Genomic DNA, 25,217 nt, shown 5'->3' on the forward strand with positions numbered 1-25,217 from the left:
GTGCGCAAGGACCACTGGCCGCCCGGCAGCCGGCCCACTGCGCATGTGCGGGCGTTCGGCTTTCTCCGGGTTCTGGCCACGAGCGGAAACAAAGGTTTGAAAATTTAAAGAAAAACAGATAACGGGGAACGCGAAGGTCGGGGCTTGGGGCTTGGCAGGGCAACCAATGAGAGAGGGGTTTACTGCGGGGTGGTCGGCAGTGGGAAAGGGGTTCCTGGGAGACGGGGCCTGTGTTGGGTCCATTCCTTTACTGGTTCCTGCACTCTAATCCGGGAGTAGGTTGGATGGCGCTATGTCCCGTGGTCCGGGAGTGTCAGTTGAGTGCGGTGGCCCCAGCTCACAGTCCAGAGCAGGAGCTGGCGGCCTGAGAGACTACTTCTCCTCGTTTGGCGGCACCGATTGCGGAACAGTGCCTCTCTGGCTGGGCCCTTCTGGGGCAGAGGGGCTCTGACAACCAACCCATGGCTTTCACATCAGCATGAGGGGATGCACTGAGCTTGGGCTTGCTGGTTTCAGTGGGCCAGCCACCTGCTCTCTGACCTTGGTGTGAATCTGATGGGGATGGAAAATCTGACTGCCTGATGGCGGAAATGAGAGGGGCGGAATCATAACCCAGTTCTGTACTGCAGGTGGGTTTGTGCAAAGCTACTTTTATTCGGAGAGATTGTAAGAAGGTAGCTGACTCCATCCCTCCTCTTGGTCGCTTGTCTGAGACTGAACCAATTGTTCGTGATATTGGTGATACATATGACTCCAAAATTAGCCTCTGACACATCGCTTGTCTATTTCCACTCTATAATGACTCCACCCATGTTTAGGCTAATTTTTCTGCTATAACCCATCTACTTTGACTTTCCTAACTCACTTCTGACTGACCTTTGTCTTTCTACCCTGTGTAAGTTGAGGTCATCTGTAATTCTGTCCTAACTTGCTCAAGTCCTATTTACTAATCACAGCCCTGTTTTGACTCCTGATTGAGCAGTACCTCCGTTGTAAACAGTATTTTTAAAAATGAATTTAGTGTGCATTTTTCTGCATGGTTCCTATTTCTTGGCTTTGGTGTTGTAATTTGGTATTTTGATGAAATCAGGCAAGTCTGTGTGTCTTGTTTGTTGGTCTTTAGTGACTGTCTGTGCTGAGGACGATCTAAATGTATATTCAGAGAGCTAGTTACCATCAGGCATTATTCTTCATTGGAATGCACATTTCTGGGTATTGGGTGAGGACCTGAATGGGTTTATTTGGAAGCACTATTTTTGGAGTGCTGCTCATTCATCAGTGAAGGAGTAGCACTCCGAAAGCTAGTGCTTCCAAGTAAAACTGTTGGAGTATAACCTGGTGTGTGATTTTTAACTTTGTACATCCAGTTAAACACTGGCATCTCCAAATCCTGATTGGGCTTGGTATGGATGAATGGTCTGGTTTGTTGATTGTTAGGTGTTTGTGATGTATTACCACTTCAGTGAGGTGCAAACTAGATTGGAATCTATAGATCACAATTTATTGGTCCCAGTCTCCTCTAAGGTGTTATTTGTGGTCTCCTTTATGAAAATAATCCCACCAAAGTAGATTGCTGCCATCGGTGAGATTTCAGTGTTTCTTTTGACTGCTTAGTTTGCGCATAGTCCGCGCATAGTCCTTTGTTTTGTTTCAGGGTACAACGTATTAACTTTAGAAAAAGCAACATACTTCAGGTTCAGTTTTGAAAATGTAAAATATTATAAAAACACTGGGCATATTCAGCAGCTCTGGCAGAAACTGTGGGGAGAGAAATAGATAATCTTCTAGATTGAATAACTTTTCATCAGTACTGGTTCCAATGAATACTTGGTCCTGAAACATTCACTGTGTTTCTGTCTCCACAATTGCCAGATCTTCAGCTGATTAAAAACAGAAAATGTTGCAAATTATAAGTTTTAGACACTTTTAGAACATAGAGAGATGCCAGTAATCCAATTTCAATCACTAGTGTATGGGCTTGACACTATAAAATATTATAGAACTTTCAAATTTCATTTTCATTTTATTTTACTATTTATTTTACTGTTATAGTTTAAAAGCTTTAACTTTCCTAAACACCACATTTCAATTAGGTTTTGTATTGTAGATTAATTCTTTTCAGAAAGCCATTGTGATAAATTAACAAACTAACTAAATTCTTTTTGAATTTTTGTATTTTTGGTTCGTGACTTCTATTTAAATCCACTCACAATGAATCCTTTCCTCTTCAACGTACATTATTTCATTATGTTTATCAACAAATAAATACAATTTACAGTTTTACTTCAACTGCAGTATTGTATATATTTTTTGTAAATATATTTATTTGCAAATTTTTTTAACTTTACAAACATATAGAATTATTGAAAAATACAATTAATAACATCAGTGTAATAAAAACAAAAAAACACAAATTACAATACAGCTACTGTTTACCAACTACTAACCTATCCTATAATACAAAACAAACGAACCCTAACACTGTGCAAAGCAACACCAAAAAAAGAAAGAAAAGCAAAAAAAAACACAAAATACAGAACAGCTATGCTCGGCGCAAAGCTCCCAAACAAAGGAAACAGGAGCATTGTATATATACCCGTATTACCTCAGGAGACCCCCTCCAGGGCTTGACAAATCTAACCAACCTGGTTAGACAAACGCCCTAGTTAAGATAACTGACAAATCTATATCCAAATAACTCAAGTAGGGCTGCTATGTCTTATAAAAATGGTCTGTTGTGTGGTGCACTATGATTGTAAAATAGTCCAAGGGAATGTGCTCCATAATTAATTTCTGCCATCCCAGCAAGCCCGGTGGGTTCTCAGACACCCAATTCATCAGAATATTCCTCTGTGCACAGTATGCAAGAATATTAAATAGTTTCTTCCCATGCCTGTTTAAAGTTGGTAAATTTGGTAGACCTAAGAGGAGAGATATCGTGTCTCTTTGACTTCAATCCTCAATACCTTCCTTATCTCTCCTGCCACAGCGCTCCAATAAACATGGAGCCTGTGGCATGTCCAGAAGCAATGGGTAAGAGTACCTACACTTATTTTACATTTGGGGAGCACTGAAGGTGCCCCTTTTTTAAACTTCGCCAGACGGTCTGGTGCCAGATGAGCTCTGTGCAGAACTTTTAACTGTGTAGTGCATGTCCTATTACAGATTGAGATCTTTCGAGTATTCTCCCATATTTCAGAAGAGATCTCCACTCCTAGCTCTTGCTCCCAGACCTTACATAACTGGTTAATATCCTGCCAGGCCCTACCACCCAGCAGGCGATAGAGGGCACTAACCGAAAGGGTGCTTGTGGAACGTAGCAACAACCTCTCTATCGGGCTTATAGGGCTTAGTGAGAAGCGTAGTCTTCTTCTGGATGAAACCCCTAACCTGAAAAAAACAGAAAAGATCTCTGCTGGGTAACCCGTATTTGCGGCTTAGTTGCCCAAAATACATCATAACCTCTCCCTCAAACAAGTCTCCCAAACTAGAAACCCCTCTCGCTGCCCATAGTTTGAACCGTACATTGTTTTTGGCTTCTTGCCCAAGGAAAGAGATATTTTATCAGATTGATTCACATGTGCATTTTCAGAAATTAAAAAGATTCTGCTTTTATTCATTTTTAGTTGTTTGGTTTTTATTCTTTATTTCAATTTATTTTAGAGATTTTGCTTGAGTGTGAGAATTGAATTCAATGAGCTTTATTGTCATATATTCAAATAAGTACACTAAAAGGTTTACAAGTCACCACATACGGCGCTATCTTAGGTACAAATATCTAAGTACAGATTCTTCAGTACAAGTTCTAAGGAAAAAAAAAGAAAAGTAAAGAAATAAGAAGTCCAGCATTACAGATTGTTGGAATAAATTAGAAAATAAGTTCAGTCCTTCCAAATGAGTAATTCAGCGTTTACAGCTCTTTGGGATAGAGAATTCCAAATTTTCAAGACCCTGACAAAAGAAATTCTTGCTTATTTTTATCTTAAATAAATGATACTCTGAAATTCTACTTCTTAGTTCTAGATTCCCACAAAACAGAAACATCTTTCCGCATCTATTCTATCAATTTCCCTCAAAATCTTCTATGTTTCAACATGATCACCTCTCATACTTCTAAACTGCAATGAGTATTGGCTCAATCTGCTTAGTTTCCTTATAAACATGGAGGAAGTAGGAATCAACCTCTGAGTCTTCTTTGAACTGCTGCCAGTACAATTTGGTCCTCATATGAGAGAGTGTGTCTGTGTAGTGTAGTGGGTTCACCTGCAGTGTGACATTAACCCAAGATCCTGGTGGAGACCATCCTCATGGGTACTGAACTTGACTCTTGCCCTCACGCATACACATATAAGTCTATGGGGTGAATTTGCATTTGCAGATACATTCTATTTTGTTCAAAACGCGCACAATCTGTAGGCAGTCAGTCCGTGTGACATTTTATAAATTCCTACTTTGGAAATAGAACCAGTCTGACTCAAGGTTGGAATACAGACAGACTCTAACCTCACACCTTTAATGCATTGACTGAGCTGAGATATCACTTTCTTTAAAATAAAACCTTACCTCATCTCGGGACTGTGACTTGAAAGAAGTTCTGGGATTTACATATTAATCAATCAAAACCTTCATCCCCATTCTAAGTGATTAAAGACAACAGCAATCTAGGTTTGTTCAATACATCGCATGACACTTTTTCATCTTTTACTATAAATTCTGTGTCCTATGATCTTATCCCACTTGCTACCCTGGTGAAGGAGCAGTGCTCCGAAAGCTTGTACTTCCAAATAAACCTGTTGGACTATAACATGGTGTTGTGATTTTTAACTTTATCCACCCCAGTCCAACACCGGCACCTCCACAATTTGATTTAGTTTAAGACAATAGTTTCTGGCACGTATTTCTAACCATCAAACCAAATTTGAAATTCAATCATAGTATGATCACTGTGCCCTAAAGATTCCTTTACTGTGAGATCACGAGCTCATCATGTCTCAATATTGTACGATTTGCCAACCTGGCATAAGCACACTTGTTTTTAATTTAGTTAACCAGTTTTTTTTTGTAGTATTCACTTATTGCACGAGCCTATCTAACAAATATAGTTTAAACATGTTGCAGTTTTGTTTAATTGTAATAACCTGTTTCGGTGATTTTCTTGCAGGCCCGATGAATTTCGTGACTATACTAAGAAAATTTTGCAAAATGAAATCATCTAATATCAACAAAGGCTACAAGGACAACTGACATTGAAACAACATATTTTTGTTCTACAGTATTGTTCCAATGTCTGTCAGCAAACTGAGAAAAGTTACACAGCTGCTGCAGTTTTCATAAACATCATGTCTCAGAATACTGACAATTCTTATAAAACTAGTTCAAGTTTAATGGGAACACCTTGCAAAGACATTTTTTTAGATTTACAGACTGCAAAATTTGAAAATCGATGCTGTGGTCCCAGATCAATTCAGGGCCTTTCAAGTGTTGCAGATAATCTGAATGTTCCTTTAGGTCCATCCTCACCTATTATACACCTGAGATCACTGGTACATAACAAAAATCTATTGAAATATATGAACGATGATAGACTCAAGCAGTCGCCTTTCTGTGACTTAATTATCATGGTAGAAGGAAAGCATTTTTGTGCCCATAAGGTGGTTGTTGCAGTGGGGAGCAGTTATTTCTATGCTTGTTTAAGCAAAAACCCAAACATGGATAGTATCCAATTGGACCATGTAAGTTACTATGTTTTCCATCACTTGTTGGAGTTTCTATATACGTCTGAATTCTTCATACAGGAAAATGATATCCCATCAGTTTTGGAAGCAGCACAGTTTCTAGACATTATAGATGCAGTTAAATTATTGTCTGGTAATGAAAATGTCTCTCGGTCAACCCAATCAGAGAGTTTCACTGAAAATAATCAGTGTTTGGAAGAAAAGAATTCTCTTGAAACTGCTCCCAAATTACAAAATGTATGTACCTTCTGCAGTAAAAGTTTCTGTTATAAAAAATCCTTAGAAAACCATATTGCTAGAGCTCACAGTGACCATGCTCATGTGCAAGAAGAGAGTGCTATTCCAACAAAGTTAGCATGTTCCACAAGGAGGTGGTCAACTCGCACTCGTAAGTGTCCAGCAAAATTTGAAAGTAAAAGTAACAATGAAGTCACAGATGTCTCTGAAGATGAATCTTCCAGTAAAAATGGGAGTGATGCAGAGAAACATGATGATTGTGAAGCTATCGAAAGTGAAGATGAAACGGAAGGAGTTGAAGTAAAATTTGAGGAAGAATTGGAAAAGGAGGAAGAAATTGAAAGAGAGGAGGAAAATGATGAAGAAACCGATGAGAATGAGCCTCTGGATGCAGAAGAAATTGAGCAAAATATTCCCAGGGAACTAGATCCAGTCGTATCACAGACTGGCAGCAAGAAAACACTTCACTGTCCCAAATGTGATAAAACGTTTGATCGAATAGGTTGGTAAGATCAAAATACCTGGTCTTTTGGTCAGTTGTGTTGACTGTTTCTGCCATTCAGTAAATATGCATCACTTGTGGAAACTGAGTTTGTAATAATTTCAAATTTTATACAAAAGATGTTCTGTACTTCGACATAATTTCATTTTCAAATATTAAATGTTTGAGTAATTATAATTAGATTACAAATTTCTATGCTTTTCCCTCTATGCTCCATTCTCCAGCTAAAAAGACTGGTTATGAAAGCATAGGCTTTAGCAATTTTATTTCCTGTGTGATTTCTTGACTAATTATTTGGTCTCTTTCCTCCAAGCTGTTGCCTCCTTTTTTTTTGTGTAGTATCTGAACCTCCTGGTAATGGCATATCTGAGATCAAAAGCTTTCAATAGTGAGGGCTATTGAGAGTGAAAGCTATATGCTGCTCACTGTGCTGCTTTATTTGTGTGCATTTACATGATCAGTCATAATCCAGTTTTTTACTGGAATCTTTTTGTCTTAATGTTGTATCCTGACTTTATAGGAAAATATGAATGTCACACTCGTGTGCATACTGGAGAAAAACCTTTTGAGTGTGATATTTGTAGTCAACGTTACTCCACCAAATCCAACTTAACTGCACACAGAAAGAAACATAATGCGCAAGTTGCTATTCAAAGAAAAGAACAAAAATGTCCATTCTGTAACAAGCTACATGCCAGCAAAAAAACATTGGCAAAGCATGTGAGGAGGTAAGTGTAAACTGCTGATTATATCCTGTTAAAATATTTGTATGCCCCTCTAGTTTTCTGCAGCCTTCTAGTAGCCATTTTATATTTGGATTGTCAAAAGTGAAACAGTATTTACCATTTTTTGGATGTGTCAAGTTAGTACCAAATTTTTTTAAAATGTAGCTTTTGTATAATTTGTCAATTTAAGAAAAACAAATATGCCCAAACAAACACTAAAGTTATTATTAAATAAATAGTACCAGAAATGTTCCCTTTCAATTTTAGATAAAGCCTTTCATCAGTGTCCTAAAATACTTTATAGCCAGTAAACTAATTTTTGTAGTGTAGTTACAGTTGTGATGGAGGAAACACTGAAGCTAATTTGCACAGTCACCTTTCTGAAGCAGCAATGTGAAAATGACCAGATAATTTTCCAGCAATGTTCATTGAGGCATTAATACTGACAAGGACACGGGCCTACATAGAAAAGTGCCACAAAATTATTTACATCAATCTGAGAAGACAGATATTCTATCTGTTTACCTCCAGTATTGCGGAGCTTCCTCAGCACTGCATGATTGCATCAGTATCTCTTCCAGCACAATTGAATATTGGTTTGTTAATGCTCAGAAGTAAACAACCAGCAAAAGAGACCAGAAAAGAATAACCATATATCTGTCGGAAATTGTTGAATAAACAATGCGCTTTAATGTATAGTACAATCAATAGCCTCATTTTATGGCCACATTGAATAATGTTTGTTTTTCTTTTTTACTAAGTTTTACTATTGCTGTTCTAAGATGAGAGATGTATAGCCAAATCAATTACTGAAATAGCGAGGTACTTCTCATAATTCCCCAAATAAAGTATAGTTTATATAAAAAATAAAATACCAAACACAATTAGCGGGAAAGCTGAAATACAGAGAATAGGCATCTTTTTATGATGTTGAGGATTTGCGATTCAGAACACTGATTCCTTGGGAAGGCATTTTCAAAAATATAGTTTAGGTTTTTAATAATGCTTTCATTCTTATTTTCATTTATGATGGCAACAGTGTGCTAATTAATTAAGTTTGGGAATGTTTCCAGGTTTCATCCAGCTAATGTACAAGAATTTTTTGCTGCCAGAAAGAAGAAGAGTGAAGCTTGGAAGTGTGACGTAAGTCCTTTAATGTATCCTCCAAGTCCCAAAAAGTAATGTACATAAGTAGTAACTGAGATAAAATGCCCTGACCCTTCTGTGTTTGTGTCTTGCAGTATTGAACTTTTTGTGATGATTCCCTATTGCTTTTATTTGGCCATAGGTATGTAACAAAACTTTCACAAGGAGACCTCATCTTGAGGAGCACAGGATCCTTCACACACAAGACAAACCATTTAAATGTAGTTATTGTGAAGAACATTTCAAATCGAGATTTGCAAGACTTAAGCATCAGGAAAAGTTTCATTTGGGTATGGAAAAGTCTGCAAGATAAACATTAAATGAAAAATTAGCTGTGGAACCTCGAATTGTTTCCTTCAAAGTTTACCATCTAGTTTTGTAGTTCAGTCTGAAAATTCTTTTTTGTTAATTGTTATAATTTGATACCTACAGAACTCTTGCTCTGTACACCTGCTTATCTTTAGAATTCAGAAGTTATGCTGAAGGATACATTAATTAAAATTATTAGACTTATGGGGCAATTGTTGACCCATGTACAATAAATCATTTATGAAATTAAATATAGTATTTGTGTTAGTTTTCACAGTTTGCATTTAATAAGTAACAATTCAGATACCTAGGCTCAAATAACCAATGCTTGTACTTATATTTAACAATGATATGAAACATACATTGTATGAAATCTCAAAAAAAACTTAATTATTCTTGTCTAATTTTCAGAAATCTCGAGTGAATTTGAGCAAACATTATGTAGTTTTCAGCCTGTTGTATTGTGAATATACTTTTGAGTTTGGTGGCACCTTTTGATTATGATGCGTACAAATATCGGTTAAAGACCCCTGATGGATTTGAGCACATAACTAATCTTAACCTTTGTGAACTCTTGAGTGTGCTGCATGTTAAAGGTATCTTTGAAATTAGATGTTCAGACTAAATGTCAAATCACATGTCCTGTCTGCCTGCTTAGGTGAACTTTAAAGATCCCATGATACTGGGATGAGAAAGAATGAAGTAGCTGTTCTTGCATTAGTTATAAAGTGCTGCCAGTAATTTGTGGGAATGTAGGAAATTCAACAATTGGGACCTCTTTTGTTATCTTTAAAGTGAACTGAAGTTTCTCTTTCTGCCTATTCAATCGACACTGTTATCAACTTGCACCACTTGATACTCTGAGATCAGATTTCTCGTCATTTTCTCCATAAAGAATCATGTCAATTTGTTCTTGGTCTCCTCCCCATTTATTGTACAGCCATAGGAATATAAATACAAGGGTACAGAAGTAATCTATTCAACCCTTTGAACTTATTGTGCTATTTAATCTGATCTCGAGGAGTAGATTGCTAACCAATTTGAGGAGGGATGTTGTAAATAAACAAAACAAAATACTGGATAAACTCAGCAAGTATGGCAGTATCTGTGGAGAGAGAAAGTTTGATGTGTCAAGTCTGGTGATGCTTCAAGTTCTGAAGAAGAGTCTTTGAATTTAAAACTTTAAATCTATATCTGTCTCCATAGGTACTACCAGATCTATTGAGTTTCTCCACTTTCTTTTGTGTGAAGTAAAATTATGAAGTTCATATTTAACAGTCCATACTAATTATCAAACATAACTTTGTTATTTGAAGGAGATATTCAAAACAAAATATTTGGTTGTTCTCAGGTTATCCTTGGATAGCAAATTTAATACATAAAGGATGACTGAGACAGCAGTGAGTGCTTAAAAAATATTGAAGCCAGACGTTCGGTGATTATAATAAATAGACTTTTTTATTTTATCATCCTTTCTTTCAGCCACACCAAAATAAAGGTTAAACTGTGGTCCCTTTCCCTGCAAGGAAAGAAAGTGCATGGATGATGTACTGCAGAGATACAGCCTAGATCATTCTGTCAGGGCAGGTTCATTTTTCTAATTTGAATGGAGTTCATTTTAATGCAGTTTTTTTTAACCACTTTGTATTGCAGAACTGCAGACTTTGCAAATCCAAAACTTACAATTTGAAACTAACACTACCAATTTATTTCTCACATTTTAGGGCCATTTCCATGTGATATTTGTGGTCGCCAGTTTAATGACACTGGGAACCTTAAGCGTCATATTGAATGCACTCATGGAGGAAAACGAAAGTGGACTTGCTTTATTTGTGGGAAGTCAGTAAGGGAAAGGTAACACTAGATATGGCTATTAGAAATAAACGAAATATAAATAGTTGCAATTTTTAAGCTCATTGAGAAAAGACTACAAAAAAACCCAGTATTTATAAATCTACTTTAATATTAGGCTATTTTGTTAATACTTGACGATGCAATTAATGTATAGATATGTTCAAAAGACTATTTATTTATCTTTATGTAAGTATTCATCTTATTTTGTTCTTTCTCAAGTGAGTTTGAAATCTATGCTCTTAATTTGGGAAATCAATAAATAATACAATAAGTGAAGAGGATACTCTGCTGATCTCTGCCAATGTTGTAATTGTAATCATGTTATAGCATTATAATAATTATATAGCTCTTCCTTGAGACTTTTCCTGATCTGGTTGATGCTGTGTAATGACAGCATTTTTAAAAAAATTAATGTTTTTATTAAGAACTTCCATCTTGCTGAGAAGGCTTCAGGCCTATTCACATCCAACAACATACACTGAAAACCTAGCTGTCAACTGAACAGCTCTGACAAACTCTGTCATTGTTTCGACAGATTGGAATATTGTGGCGTTTGGTATGCTTTCCCTTTATTGGTCAGAGTATTGAGTACAGGAGTTGGGAGGTCATGTTGCGGCTGTACAGGACATTGGTTAGGCCACTGTTGGAATATTGCATGCAGTTCTGGTCTCCTTCCTATTGGAAAGATGCTGTGAAACTTGAAAGCGTTCAGAAAAGATTTACAAGGATTTTGCTAGGGTTGGAGGTTTTGAGCTATAAGGAGAGGTTGAATAGGCTAGGGCTGTTCAGGGTGTCAGATGCTGAGGGATGACCTTATAGAGATTTATAAAATCATGAGGGGCATGGATAGAATAAATAGGCAAAGTCTCTTCCTTGGGGAGGGGGAGTCCAGAACTAGAGGGCATAGATTTAGGGTGAGGGGGGAAAGATATAAAAGAGACCTAAGAGGCAACCTTTTCACTCCGAGGATGGTACATGTATGGAATGAGCTGCCAGAGGAAGTGGTGAAGGCTAGTACAAATGCAAAATTTAAAAGGCATCTGGATGGATATATGAATAGGAAGGGTTTGGAGGGATATGGGCCAGGTGCTGGCAGGTGGGACTAGATTGGGTTGGGATATCTGGTCAGCATGGACAAGTTGACCCGAAGGGTCTGTTTCCGTGCTGTACATGTCTATGACTCTAAACATCATCATTCTTGATAAAAGAACACACAATTTAAAAAAAATATAAATGTTGTCCTATCTCCCAGTGTTAATAAATCCTTTTGAAGAATTCAGGATCCTGATCATCACAAAAGCACTAATCAATACTTCATTGGGCTATATTCTATCAATGCAGTTTAGTGAAATCCATCCACTAATTACTGAGATGTATTGTTCACAAACAAGGTAATTACAGAAATATTCAGCAGTGAAAAGGGCAAAAGTCAACAGAGTACATATTTTTAAGGAAACCTTAATTTATTTATTTGTTATTTTTAAAAAAAATTGAACAGAACTACATTAAAAGAACATCTTCGTATCCATAGTGGGGAAAAGCCACATCTGTGCAGCATTTGCGGACAGAGTTTCCGTCATGGTAGCTCATACAGGTAAGAACATGCAAGAATCATCTGGCTCTGTAAAATCTATCACTGATGCCTAATCACTTCTTAAATATTTTTCTACATGTAATCCAACAAAACTCAAGAATGATCATCCATTCTGCATTTCTTCTGTCCATCTATTACTTACTGTCCACTGGACCACAAACAAATTAAGGCATTTGTTTTCCACTCAGCATTATGTTAATACAGGTGACAGTCAATTTTTTAAAAAATATGTCCTGTGAAGCACTCTGGGTTTGTGTCTTAAATATTGTTTCAAGATAATTTATCATGTTTGTTACTATTTTTAAAATATATTTTCTGTTCATCCTCATTTAATGTTGATGAGTAATGCAAACAATTTCTGACCAAGAAATCAGTAGGTAAACCACATTAATGCTGCAAATGCCCTGTGAAGGCAAGTGGAAGTGAGCCAGCATTGCTTCCACTTTGTTCACTGTCATGGTTGTGATTAGATTGGTTGTGTACTTTGTAAACAATCTAATCACAACCATAATGGATACAAACTGTGCAATCATGAATGTTTATGCCACAATGCATTGATTCTGTATGAATCAACTTTTCTATAGATATTCATGTCTTTGAGCAGAATCAGGATGACCTGTATTTAAAATGATGAGATGGATGGATAGGATGGATACTCTGAGTGTTTTCCCAGTGAAATGCGAAAAATTCGGGGGCATAAGTTTAAGGTGAGAGAGAGGAAACTTTAAGAGAGATAGGTGTGTTTTTTTTGCAGAGGGCGGTAGGTGCCTAGATTGCACTGATTGGGATACATTAGCAAAGTAAAAGAATCATTTTGACAACACATGAACATGCAGGAAATAGAGGGATATGGATCTTGTCCAGGCAGATGGGATTAATTTAGAATGGTATCATGGTTGGCACAGACATAGTAGGCTGAAGGCCCTTTTGCAATGCTATAATCTTCTATGTTTTATATAATATTAACCCAATCCCATTCTTGCGCATTCTGCCTCAGAATCATCTCTTTTCAACATTAAATATATATTTATAAATTTAATAGTTTTATCCTAACTCTCCCCCACTGGAAAATGTATAGGGTCAGGTGGAACATTGGTTTTGAACCTCCCTGCCTTCTGCAGTGAAATCGATGGAGACCAGCATTAAATGGGATGTAAAACTGAAGTTTGACCAAATATTTTTCCTCATTTGGTTTCCCATCCAATGGCTTGACTTAAAATAATTGCTGAAATAAACTTTTTGATCTAAATATATAAATTATTTTCGCCAGTCCTTTTGTAAGTTCAAGTCAGTGCAAATAGTATATATGTAGGACAGATGAGATTAAGATGCTTAAGGCAACGTTGTCTCTGCTCTTCATGGAGATCTTGGGCTTCTGCACCCTAGGACTTGTGCCCCTTATGACAAGTCCTTCCTCAGCACTCCCTTCATGCTGGGGACTCTGCCATGGGTATGTCACAACCGTTTATTTCCTGATCTAATTTCTACTCACTCAAACCTTGATATCAGTCCCTTCTATTTGAGAGGAGCAATGGAAATTATTGAATTGAGACCTGCAGTTCTCAATGAACTTTGTGTGTCTGTTTATATATCTGAAAAGACCATGAATAAAATATACTGAAAGTAATTGATACGATTAAAATATTTTAAACTTTGCACAAAGCTTGTTGATTTTAGTTTATTTTTGTGTTATAACATTCTTGTTAATTAATGTGAAATTTACCTAGTCAATTCTACTACAACTGAATCAAATTGATAGAGAGAATTTACCAAGCTAGCAATATCTTTGCATATCATTAAGAATGACAGCATACAGTAGTAGGATGTGTGTATTTCTCATATTGAATTTTATTTATCATGTATTGAGCATTTTTGCATCTGCATGCTGATCATCATGCTTTTTTAGTTATCTAATGGTTTAGAGTCATAGAGATGTACAGCATGGAAACAGACCCTTCGGTCCAACCCTTCCATGCTGACCAGATATCCCAACCCAATCTAGTCCCACCTGCCAGCACCTGGCCCATATCCCTCCAAACCCTTCCTATTCTCATATCCATCCAAATGCCTCTTAAATGTTGCAATTGTACCAGCCTCCACCACTTCCTCTGGCAGCTCATTCCATACACGTACCACCCTCTGCATGAAAAAGTTGCCCCTTAGGTCTCTTTTATATCTTTCCCCTCTCACCCTAAACCTATACCCTCTTGTTCTGGACTCCCCCACCCCAGAAAAGACTTTGCCTATTTATCCTATCCATGCCCCTCATGATTTTGTAAACCTCTATAAGGTCACCCCTCAGCCTCTGATGCTCCAGGGAAAACAGCCCCAGCCTGTTCAGCCTCTCCCTTTCGCTCAAATCCTCCAACCCTGGCCACATCCTTGTAAGTCTTTTCTGAACCCTTTCAAGTTTCACAACATCTTTCCGATAGGAAGGAGACCAGAATTGCATGCAATATTCCAACAGTGGTGTAACCAATGTCCTGTACAGCCGCAACATGACCTCCCAACTCCTGTACTCAATACTCTGACCAATAAAGGGAAAGCATACTAAACGCCGCCTTCACTATCCTAGCTACCTGTGACTCCACTTTCAAGGAGCTATGAACCTGCACTCCAAGGTCTCTTTGTTCAGCAACACTCCCTAGGGCCTTACCATTAAGTGTATAAGTCCTGCTAAGATTTGCTTTCCCAAAATGCAGCACCTCGCATTTATCTGAATTAAACTCCATCTGCCACTTCTCAGCCCATTGGCCCATGTCGTCCAGATCCTGTTGTAATCTGAGGTAACCCTCTTCGTTGTCCACTACACCTCCAACTTTGGTGTCATCTGCAAACTTACTAACTGTACCTCTTATGCTCGCAACCAAATCATTTATGTAAGTGACAAAAAGTAGAGGACCCAGCACCGATCCTTGTGGCACTCCACTGGTCACAGGCCTCCAGTCTGAAAAGCAACCCTCCACCACCACCCTCTGTCTTCTACCTTTGAGCCAGTTCTGTATCCAAATGGCTAGTTCTCCCTGTATTCCATGAGATCTAACCTTGCTAATCAGTCTCCCAAGGGGAACCTTGTCGAACGCCTTACTGAAGTCCATATTGATCACATCTACTGCTCTGCCCTCATCAATCCTCTTTGTTACTTCTTCAAAAAACTCAATCAAGTTTATGATGATATCAGAGTGTATTCTATGAATATTTAGAGATATTGGCTGAAATCTGATATTTGTCATGCTTATTTAAAAAAACATCAATTATTTTCAGTTATATCGTGTGCTATCTGGTATCATAAACTTATTACAGGAGCAACTAATAGCTCTGTTAAAATCTTTGTAAATAAAAATTCACTTATAATAATAAATGCAATGGTTACCAACATTCTTTGTTTAAAAAGCATTTTGATTCCTTATTTCTGACATGCTGTTAAGGTTCATAAAGTCATTTGTCATGACAAGAAATACCATTGAATATTTTATAAATTTGCACCTTATAACTAGACTACATCTTCGGGTACACCATGATGACAAGCGATATGAATGTGAAGAATGTGGGAAAACCTTTATTCGCCATGATCATCTCACAAAACACCGAAAAACCCATTCAGGTAAAGTATTCACATAGCTTGAGTTGACTGTCCAATTGGGAAATGGATAACATGATAGCTCCAGAATCACTTCAATTGTTGTTTGCTGGCTTGCTGGAAGAGTGACCCTCCGTATCTCCATGTCCCTGTCAGCACTAATGTAATTCACAACCCTGTTTCCTGCATTGCCTATTTAATTCATGTAGAGACATCCTTTTAGTGTAATGGATTTACTAGATGTTTTAACAACTCCATCTGTTGTAGTTTCCCACAAGAATGTTTTACTGTCTTTACAACATTTATTTTGCCTTTGGCATTGAACCTCTGTTCATGTAAAAGGATGCAATTTTTCTTTTCATAGCCACCGGTTTCTCATCATGATGTTCAAGTTTTTGTTCTGTTTTCTCTTCATAGGAGAAAAAGCCCATCAATGTGAAGAATGTGGAAAATGTTTTGGCCGTCGGGATCATCTCAGTGTTCACTACAGAAGTGTCCATTTGGGAGAAAAAGTCTGGCAGAAGTAAGTCAAGTATTGCTGTTAGAGTTTCTTAATTGTCGAAATAACAGTGAATTAAATTATGGAGAAAGAAAATAGTGAAATTTAAATTGCATCATTCAAATGATTGGATAATTACATTTATTTTTCTGACTAAATGCAAATCTTCCCTCCAAACCCTGTTCCATTTTCCTCCTATTTCTTCATTTCTTCTGACAAGTTCTTTCTTCATCCTTCCCTCCACTACCCCCATCCTATCCTCAACTGTTTGTTGATTCTTAGTTTTACATGTCCCAAGAAAAATGTCCTAACATGCTGTTTTCTTTTAGTCACTTTCCACTATCAATATTAGTGGATATTGATACCTCCACTAATTTCCATAATTGCGTCCCTCCACCTTTAAAGTTCTTGTCCACAAACTGACCACCTTCCATGTTCCCTCATTTTGTAAAGGCATCGGACTTGCGTTATACAGTCTCTACAAGATTGCAGTATTTATCTACTGGCATCTTCTAGGGACTAATGTGTGTGTGGAAGATGAGTTTCATTGTCTGTCTGTCACTAGGGAATATGGAACATAATGTCTAAAATGATGATACTATTACAAAGTAGTTTTAAAACACAGATTTTCATGTCTATATGAAGTATATTAATTTTCATGAGTCCTTTAAATATATTTGTTGGAATATGGGCATTGCTGCCAAGGTCAACACTTACTAATCCCTAATTGCCTCTGAGAAGGTGCTGGTGAGTTAAAATGGGTTCAGATTGTAAAATAATTAAAGAATTGCTGTGGTCTTGGACAGTCGATAATTGTCCCAAATACATGTTGAATCGGAAGGCAGTTCATTAGTATGCTGATTAATCAAGTTGTTCAAGACAGCCAAAGAATACAAAGAAATTCCATTTACGTAGAGATGTAACTCAGCATGACTGAAAACAAAAAATGCTGGAAATCACAGTGGGTCAGGCAGCATCCATGGAGAGACAGTAAGCTACCTTTTCGAGTCTAGATGACCATGATTGAGTTTGCCATATAGTTCCATGTCATTTATCAGACATTTCTCCATAATCTGTGAAAGGTTGAAGCTCTGAGAATTATTTAGGTTTGTCTATAGAGGGCTTTCTCAAGATGTGGATGATGCTTCTAATTGCCAAAAAACTTCAATGCAAAGATAAAACAGTCTGACCGATTAAGCAGAAACTATTGTAGTGAAAAGCAACAAATAATGTTCAAGATTAGATTAGATTCCCTACAGCATGGAAACAGACCATTTGGCCCGGCAAGTCCACACTGAACCTCCAAAGAGTAACCCACCCAAACTCATTGCCCTATCCTATACAGTATTTACCCCTGAATAATGCACTTAACACTATGGTCAATTTAGCATGATTATTCACCTGACCTGCACATCTTTGGACTGTGGGAGGAAACCGGAGCACCCGGAGGAAACCCACGCAGACACGGGGAGAATGTGCAAACTCCACACAGACAGTTGCCCGAGATGGGATTCAAACCTGGGTTTCCGGCACTGTGAAGCGCAGTGCTAACCACTGAGCCACCTTGCCACCCACGAGTAGAAAGAAATTTTCCTACTCTGTTCTAGATTCCTGATCAGCAATTAACATGAACTTGCTTTCATATGTTGCCGTTTATATAGAACCAATTTGAGTGTAAATTTACTGAGAATGACGAGCCAGTCAGCCAAAGGAAGTAATCAAACGCTCAGTGTAGGCAACACTGAGGTAGTGGTGAAAGGGACTTAGCGTGCGCTAGAAATCAAGCAGTTGAGATTTGAATGAGCTGTAGCTAGTGGGTGATCTTTTTAAGATATTTCCAAATCCACCTGTTCAGGGATGTTACTACATACTTTTGGAGCAGATGAGACTTGAACCTGCCCCCCCCCCCCACGGCTTAGAGGTAGGGACACTACTACACCACTAGAACCCTTAAAGATTATGTCTTTAATGTTTTTTCAAACCTATTTTCTAATCCCCCTGTTCAGAGATGTTATTACACTCCTCTAGAACAGATGAGAATTGAACCTGGGCCTCAGAGGTTTAATGCTACTGCTGCACCATGAAAGCCCTAAAAATACATATTTTTAATGGAGAGTCAAATAATTTCATTTGTCTTCTGGTAGTAAATTGGTGAGTGGCATCTATGACATAGGTAATATATCCTGAATGGGAGCCAGACTGAGATCAAGGTAGGCATCGCTTATCAGACAGGAAATCTAATATGAAGGAAAAGAAGGCGTTGAAAGCTGTTTCAGCTGCATACACGTGGAAATAGTTTGAATCTAACATGGACAAATTGTGAACAAACCAATGATGAAGCAGTTACGTAGTGCATGCAATTCCACAATATAATCAGAAAATGCAATGGGGGAGAAAAAGTGCTGAATTACTGCCTTGTGTGCTTAGTGGCTAAGGAATTTGTTGATGCAACACCTGGAAAGTTGCTGTGATAATTTTCAAAGCTTTTGGCAAAAGAAAAGTAAAAACATTTGCTTTGGTTCCTGTTAATAGGATGAATTTTATATGTTTTGTATTAATTCCACTGAAGTAGGGTGAATAATATGTAAATTGATGCAAATTTATGTTCAAGGTTAGAAGTTTAAAAAAAAAAGAGACTTCTGTTTGATACTAAGGGCTCAATATGGCAAGGTCACTAGAAGCATATTAGCCAACACATGGAATACAAACAGAGAGATGTTATGCTGGGACTGTATAGAATTCCTGATAGGTCATAGCTACAGTACTGCATGCAGTTCTGGTCACCACATTGTAGGAAGGAGATAATTGCTCCAACGGGGGTAAGAGGTGATTTATCAAGATGGTTCCTGGGTTGGAAAGTCTGAACTATGAGGAAAGTTTGAATATGCTTGGAGCATTTAAAGTTGAGAGGGGATGTGACAGAGGTGTTTCATATTATGAGAAGCATAAGTGCATAAGAAGGCTTTTTTTTCATTTGAAGAGAGATCAATAACTGGGGGTGTAGATTTAAGGTAGGAGGTGGATGGCTAGGAGGACAGTCGAGAAAAAATTGTTTCACTCGGGGTAGTGGGAAGTGGAACTCATTGCCTGAATGGGTCGTTGTTTAAAAACTCTCATAACATTTTAAGCAGTACAAAGAAACCTCGATTATCTGAACGAGATGGATGGGCAGAAGTTTGTTCGGATAATTGATTATTCACATAACTGATTCAGTGCCTCTCCTCGAGGACTCTGAAGTTTCCTTTTTCATCGCTCTGCCTGCCTTACTCCCTCTCTCTGTCTCAGGGTTTGTTTCTAAGCAGACACACACTTGTGTGTAAGGGACCTACAGCATTGCTGAAGCCTCCTCCTCCTCTCCTCCTCCTCCTCCTCTTCTCCCCCCCCCCCCCATATCAGTTCAATGGGCTTGACACAGCTAGCACTTGCTAAATCTGCTCCCTGTTCAGGAGTCTAGGCTGCAGCGCATCGCGCCCTCCCATCGCCCCCGTCCAACCCATCCTCCCTGCCCATCCCGCCCCAATCAGCCCCTGCCAGCTCTCCCCATCCCCACTGCTTTTGGGGCTGCTGGACTGGACACCTACAGCAAGACTGCTGCTGCATTTGGGGAGTGAGTCTCAAAATAGTGCACACAGACAACTTTTTACTGCAACATTTTGACAAGTTCCACCTCTGCCCTGTACAGGACAATGTTGGAGAGATTATCTGGGGAAGGAGGGTTTAGGGGTAACCCCTGTGTAGAACTCCAGGGAAAGTGTGGGGGGAGAGAGAGAGAGCATGGGCGGTCAGTCATTTGGAGACGGTGCTTGGGCTCTCGTCAATGTCCAGGACTGTTCTCAGCAGCATTTCAGTAAGCCGAGTTCACTTTTAAACAAAAGACACGATCAGTGTTGGAAACACTTCTTTGATGCAATGTATTTATCGGGACCTTGAGATCTTCTTTGGATAATCTGAAATTCAGATAATTGATATTCAGATAATCGAGGTTCAATTGGTTGGATGGCTGGTTTGTGATGAAGATTGACTCCAATAGCGCGGGTTCATTTGCCGCACCAGCTGAAGTAACCGTGATGGGCTTTTCTTCTCAACTTTGGGGCAACACGTTGGCTCAGTGGTTAGCACTGCTGCCTCACAGGACCAGGAACCCGGGTTTCATTCTAACCTCTGGCAACTGTGCGGAGTTTGCACATTCTGCGTGGGTTTCCTCTGGGTGCTCCGGTTTTCCTCCCACAATCCAAAGGTATGTAGGTTAGGTGAATTGGCCATGTGTAGGTTAGGTGCATTAGTTATGGGTAAATGTAGAGTAAAAGGGTAGGGAAATGGATTGGGGTAGGTTACTTCACGGAGGGTTGATGTGGACTTATTAGACTGAAGGGCCTGTTTCCACACTGTAGGGATTCTGTGGTTCTCCTCTTGCCTGAGATGTGGTGACTCTCGGGTTAAACTATCATTCGTCATCTCCTTCTGAGAAAGCAGCCCCCTTTACTTCTACTATTTAACTGTTCACTTGCGTTCCTATGAGCTCGAAAATGGAATTAGTGCAGTCTGATCTTTGTCAACCAGTACAGACGTTATTGGCAAAAAGGCCTCTTTCTTTGTTGTAAATTTTTTTTTATTTCATTATTGAATTTAAAGGATTTTGTTTTTAAATGAAGGCAACAAAACACCTCTCATTTATCTTTATGGATTACAGGTATAAAGCGACTCTTCATCAGTGTGAAGTTTGCAAAAAAGAATTCAAAGGGAAGTCAAGCTTGGATATGCATTTTCGGACACATTCAGGTATCCTGATAAGATGTTTGTGACATCCATTAAATCAGAAATCATTTCCATCCTTTCTTTTCCTCACTCTTTTTTTTAGTAGATCTCTGTTGAAAGTTGTTATTCGATCTGCTACACCATCCTCTCAGGCACTGCATTCTGGACTTTAATTTGATGCATTAAAAAAAATTTAATTCTCTGCTTTCCTCTGGTTCTTTAGACAATTTCTTAAACTATATTGTCTGAATTTTAACCTTCCTATCAGTGGAAACAATCTTTCCCTATCTCCTCTCATCAAACCCATCACAGTTTTGAACACCTTTAATTAATAGTCACCTCAACTTTCTCTGATCTGGGAACACCAATCCTAGCTTCTCTTTTGTCTCCAAATTATAGATGTGGCACCAGATCTTTCTGCACATTTCCCAACATTCTTCCTTAAACTCAGTGAGCTTTGTCACTGAAGATCATTATTCTGTAAATTTCCTGTGGGGAATACTAAAGTTTGTATCATAGGTAATAACATTACGAATACTTGTTAAAGAGTATTGTTTGCACCTTGGTACCTTATGATGACAACCGTTACAACCTGCCTTAATTAAACACCACCCGCATACCCAATGGAAAACATAATTGTAGCTACTTTGATCAGCACACACTGAGCTGGTTGTCAGCCTTACTGACATTTATGCCAAAAACATAGATTTTTCTACATTTCCCATAGTGGTTTTCTTGAACATTTTCTTCCGGTTGAAGATGAGAACTTTCAATGAGTTCTCTGAATGTCTGGAACGTTATCTGTTTAAATGGGAATTTGCAAATGGCAGTTATAGTGATCTGTAAGTATTGGTTCAGTTACCTGGATTATAAAACATATCCTGGGCACAGCACCCAGTGACAAATATATTTACCTTTTTTCATTTGTTGAGTATTAAATTTAGGATCCAAAGTTCCTTGTTCTGAACATTGTAATTTGATGTTATCATCTCCAAAGTAGTGTAGATTCAAAATCATTATAGATTACAATGCAGTGTATTCATAGAGGCTTGGCTTTCTTTGAAGTAATTGTGGCTATGATCATTTTGGTCTTGGGAGTGTGTAGACTAATAATGATAAACACATAATGCCAAGCAATACGAAACCCTTTCTCCATTGTCATGCTGAAACATTGCGAAGATTGTAAGGTGTTTTGTATGAAGATCTCATCAACCTTTTGGTCACACTGATGTAGTTTCAATCTTTCAGAAATGCTGACTTAGTGATTTCTGTCCCTAATATAATGAGGATTTTGACTGGATGGGCAAATTGCTCCACAATGATCAAGAAATCTGTTTTTCCAGTTTGTTAGTAAACTCAAATAAAAGCAAAATACTGCAGATGCTGGAAATTTATAACAAAAAGAAAGTGCTGGAGAAACCCAGAAGGTTTGGCAACATTTCTGGAGAAACAATCTGACTGTTAACTCTGTTTCTCCCTCCACATATCCTGCTAGACCTGTTGTGTTTCTCCACCATTTTCTTCTTTATTTCAGGTTAGTTCCATGAACTCAGTATAAGAAATCATGTCAGAGACTGTCTCTAGGATCTGATATTTGCCAAAAACAATATCGAACAGCCATAATGCGCATATTCCATAATATTAGGCCTAAATTGTGGGCCATTTCCTGTCCTTCAGTATGACATGCATGGATTATCCCTGCAGGTGGAGAGACACCAGAAGATGTGTGAGCCATTTCTTTGATCAAACTTTGTCTAATCTCCTGCTGACCTTTAATAGTACAACTCCATTCACAATGGAAAGATTTCTAAAAGATATTAATCAAGGCTCCTGGCAACTTTTAGGATTACATACTTCCTGAATCCAAATTCAGCATCTGCCTTTATGTATTTGCATTACCCAAGGCCCTGCCAATGAATAATGTCATTGGAATTTGCAAAGTCAAATCAGAAATCTATGCCAAGTACCTGCAATTGTCTTCCTATTTATGATACAGAATCTATTATGCAATGCATCATTAAGGCATGGGATAATTTTGTTTTGTTTAACATTAAAGTACTATTCATATACTGCCCAAAATGCAGAATATATACCTGCTTATTACTAATTTTAGAAAAAGTGAAATCATTGATATTTTTTCTGTCTTGAGGTACAGATTTAATGATTAAACTTAATGTCCATCAACATCTATGGAAAATCGGCTTTCTCATGCAGAGGCATAGCCATCACTTCTGAGAAATTTCTAACCCTGCTTCAAAGTTTTAATGAGAATCCTGAGAATTTACATTGAATTCCAGTTCTTCACAAATGAGTTGATTTGATTTGAGTTCAGCAATTATACTTCATTTCAGAAATGTTTTGTAGGCTAATGGTGACGCCCTTTTGGGAAAACAATAGCACTGAATAGGTTAGTGTTGGCAAATTAGTCTAAGCACGTCAGGTCTCGAATTAAAACCTAGTCAAGGTCTGTTTTTCTTTATTATTACAGGTGAAAAGCCCTATAAATGCCCAGTTTGTAACCAAGCATTTCGAATTAAGAAGACATTAACAAAACACATGGTTATTCATTCAGATGCTCGTCCCTTCAACTGTCATCATTGTAATGCAACATTCAAAAGGAAAGACAAGTTAAAGTATCATATGGATCATGTTCACAGCACTAAATCTCCAGAACAATCAATTGTGACTGCTTCTGAAGTGAAAATGGTATCCCAGCAATTGCTATTTACACAAGATGGCAAAATGTACGAAACTGAAGCAAAATCTTATTTGGATCAAAATAAGGTTTACCAAGGAGATGGCAAAACGACAATTCAGAACGTTCATGGAGAGGTGACCCTTGTACCAGTACAGATTGCTGATAGTACTGTTCAGTCTGATGCAGTTCAACATGCTGCAACCTTGGCACCACAATCTCATGAACTCCTTCATTCCCAACAGCCTCATCAGCAGACTGATTATCAAAGAGCTACAGATCTTGCATTTCTAGAGAAGTACACCCTTACACCACAACCTGCCAACATTGTGCATCCTGTTCGTGCTGATCAAATTATAGATCCAAGAGAGCAATCATATCTTGGGACTTTACTTGGACTTGACACAGGTACACCAGTACAAAGTATTTCCAATGCAGGCCACTAATTGCAATGAACAGTACACCCTCTGTGATGGCATTGTCTTACACAGAAAAGTAAAAGACAAGCTTTTATGTCAAAGCTAATTTTATATTGATTCCAAATTATGTAGTAAATTGGTATGCTTTCCTTTAATTATCCACATTTTGGGATCCTGGGTATGTTTTAATGTATTTTTTAAAAACACATGTATTTGTTATGTTTACATTTGCTTCAGGTCTTTCCAGTCTGATTACTGAGGGACAATGCAAGGCTTGTATATAACTGAAATTATGCTTCGGCGCGGTTCAGATGACTTGAATGATTTTAAATATTAACCTATTCAAATCCAAAGATTAATATTGAAAATTATTAAACTTATCATATTTATTGTTTGACCATGTCTTCATTCTTGTTTGAATAGTTGGCTCAGCATTAGGCTCAGTCATCCTCGTTTGTTTAATCATGGTTAGAGTTATTGATATATAATATCAATAACTCTAAAATGCTTCTTGAATAATCAAAAGGATGCCAAATTTCTTAACATTTTCAGAAGAACCTAGGTTTCCCAAGCTTCACTTGAGAAAATACCTTGCTATCAGATGCATTCATTGGATGTCACGGCTCAGTGGCTAGCACCACTACCTCTCAGCACCAGGGCCCCAGGTTCGATTTCAGTTTCGGATGACTTTGTGGAGTTTGCACATTCTGCCGTGTCTGCATGGATTTCCACTGGGTTCCTACAGTTACATCCCACAATCCAAAGATGTGTAAGCTAAGTGGATAAGAGACAGTAGCTGTAGGCTTACATCGTTCGGGTAAGAGTCTGGGTGGGCTGCTGCGGACTTAGTGGTACAAATGGCCTCTTTCTCCAGTGTAAGGATTTCACGGTTCTGCAGTTCATTTCAGTCCCATTAAAAAGAAAATGGAAAACTTTTCTTCCACAAGTATTTGGTATCGTATTGAAATTTCACTTTTTCCATTATGAGAAACTGCTGGATAACTAAATAACCTGAAAATGGGAAATGAGAAATCTCAGTATTAAACCAGCTGGTGAATCAAAATAAACTGAAATATGATGCATCTAAACGTGAGATTTTAAACTGCGCAAGAAAAGCTAATCTGTAATTAGAAGAGAAGGAAGCTATGTTAAGAAACCTACAGATGA

The 25,217-nt window shown here is 38.0% G+C and overlaps 1 protein-coding gene across 3 annotated transcripts; it reads left to right on the forward strand.

Annotated features, from left to right (window-relative positions):
- Positions 1–24,447, forward strand: zbtb41 (zinc finger and BTB domain containing 41). 3 transcript variants are annotated; one of them, XM_043699796.2, is made up of 11 exons: positions 1–94; positions 5,162–6,474; positions 6,995–7,202; positions 8,273–8,342; positions 8,488–8,635; positions 10,379–10,508; positions 12,007–12,102; positions 15,600–15,706; positions 16,100–16,205; positions 20,872–20,960; positions 23,425–24,447. In XM_043699796.2, exons 2-11 carry the CDS (start codon positions 5,340–5,342, stop codon positions 24,075–24,077), a joined length of 2,742 nt encoding a protein of 913 aa, XP_043555731.1. In that variant the 5' UTR covers positions 1–94; positions 5,162–5,339; the 3' UTR covers positions 24,078–24,447. The 3 variants fall into 3 exon arrangements, with proteins under 3 accessions (XP_043555731.1, XP_043555732.1, XP_087846975.1); XM_043699797.2 differs by lacking the exon at positions 1–94 and adding an exon at positions 269–629; XM_087990849.1 differs by lacking the exon at positions 1–94 and adding an exon at positions 3,946–4,665.
- Positions 24,448–25,217: the final 770 nt, after the last annotated feature.

This window comes from Chiloscyllium plagiosum, unplaced genomic scaffold (assembly GCF_037043375.1).
Source record: "Chiloscyllium plagiosum isolate Xiang-an unplaced genomic scaffold, Cpla_swu_hap1 HiC_scaffold_9, whole genome shotgun sequence".
In the NCBI taxonomy this organism is placed as follows: Eukaryota; Metazoa; Chordata; class Chondrichthyes; order Orectolobiformes; family Hemiscylliidae; genus Chiloscyllium; species Chiloscyllium plagiosum.

Bases quoted from the DNA above. Each gene is read 5' to 3' on its own strand.
- zbtb41 (XM_043699796.2), top strand. From the start codon at position 5,340: ATGTCTCAGAATACTGACAATTCTTATAAAACTAGTTCAAGTTTAATG. The intron at 8,636-10,378 runs GTATGGAAAAGT...CTCACATTTTAG, and splicing joins TCAGGAAAAGTTTCATTTGG to GGCCATTTCCATGTGATATT. The intron at 12,103-15,599 runs GTAAGAACATGC...CCTTATAACTAG, and splicing joins CGTCATGGTAGCTCATACAG to ACTACATCTTCGGGTACACC.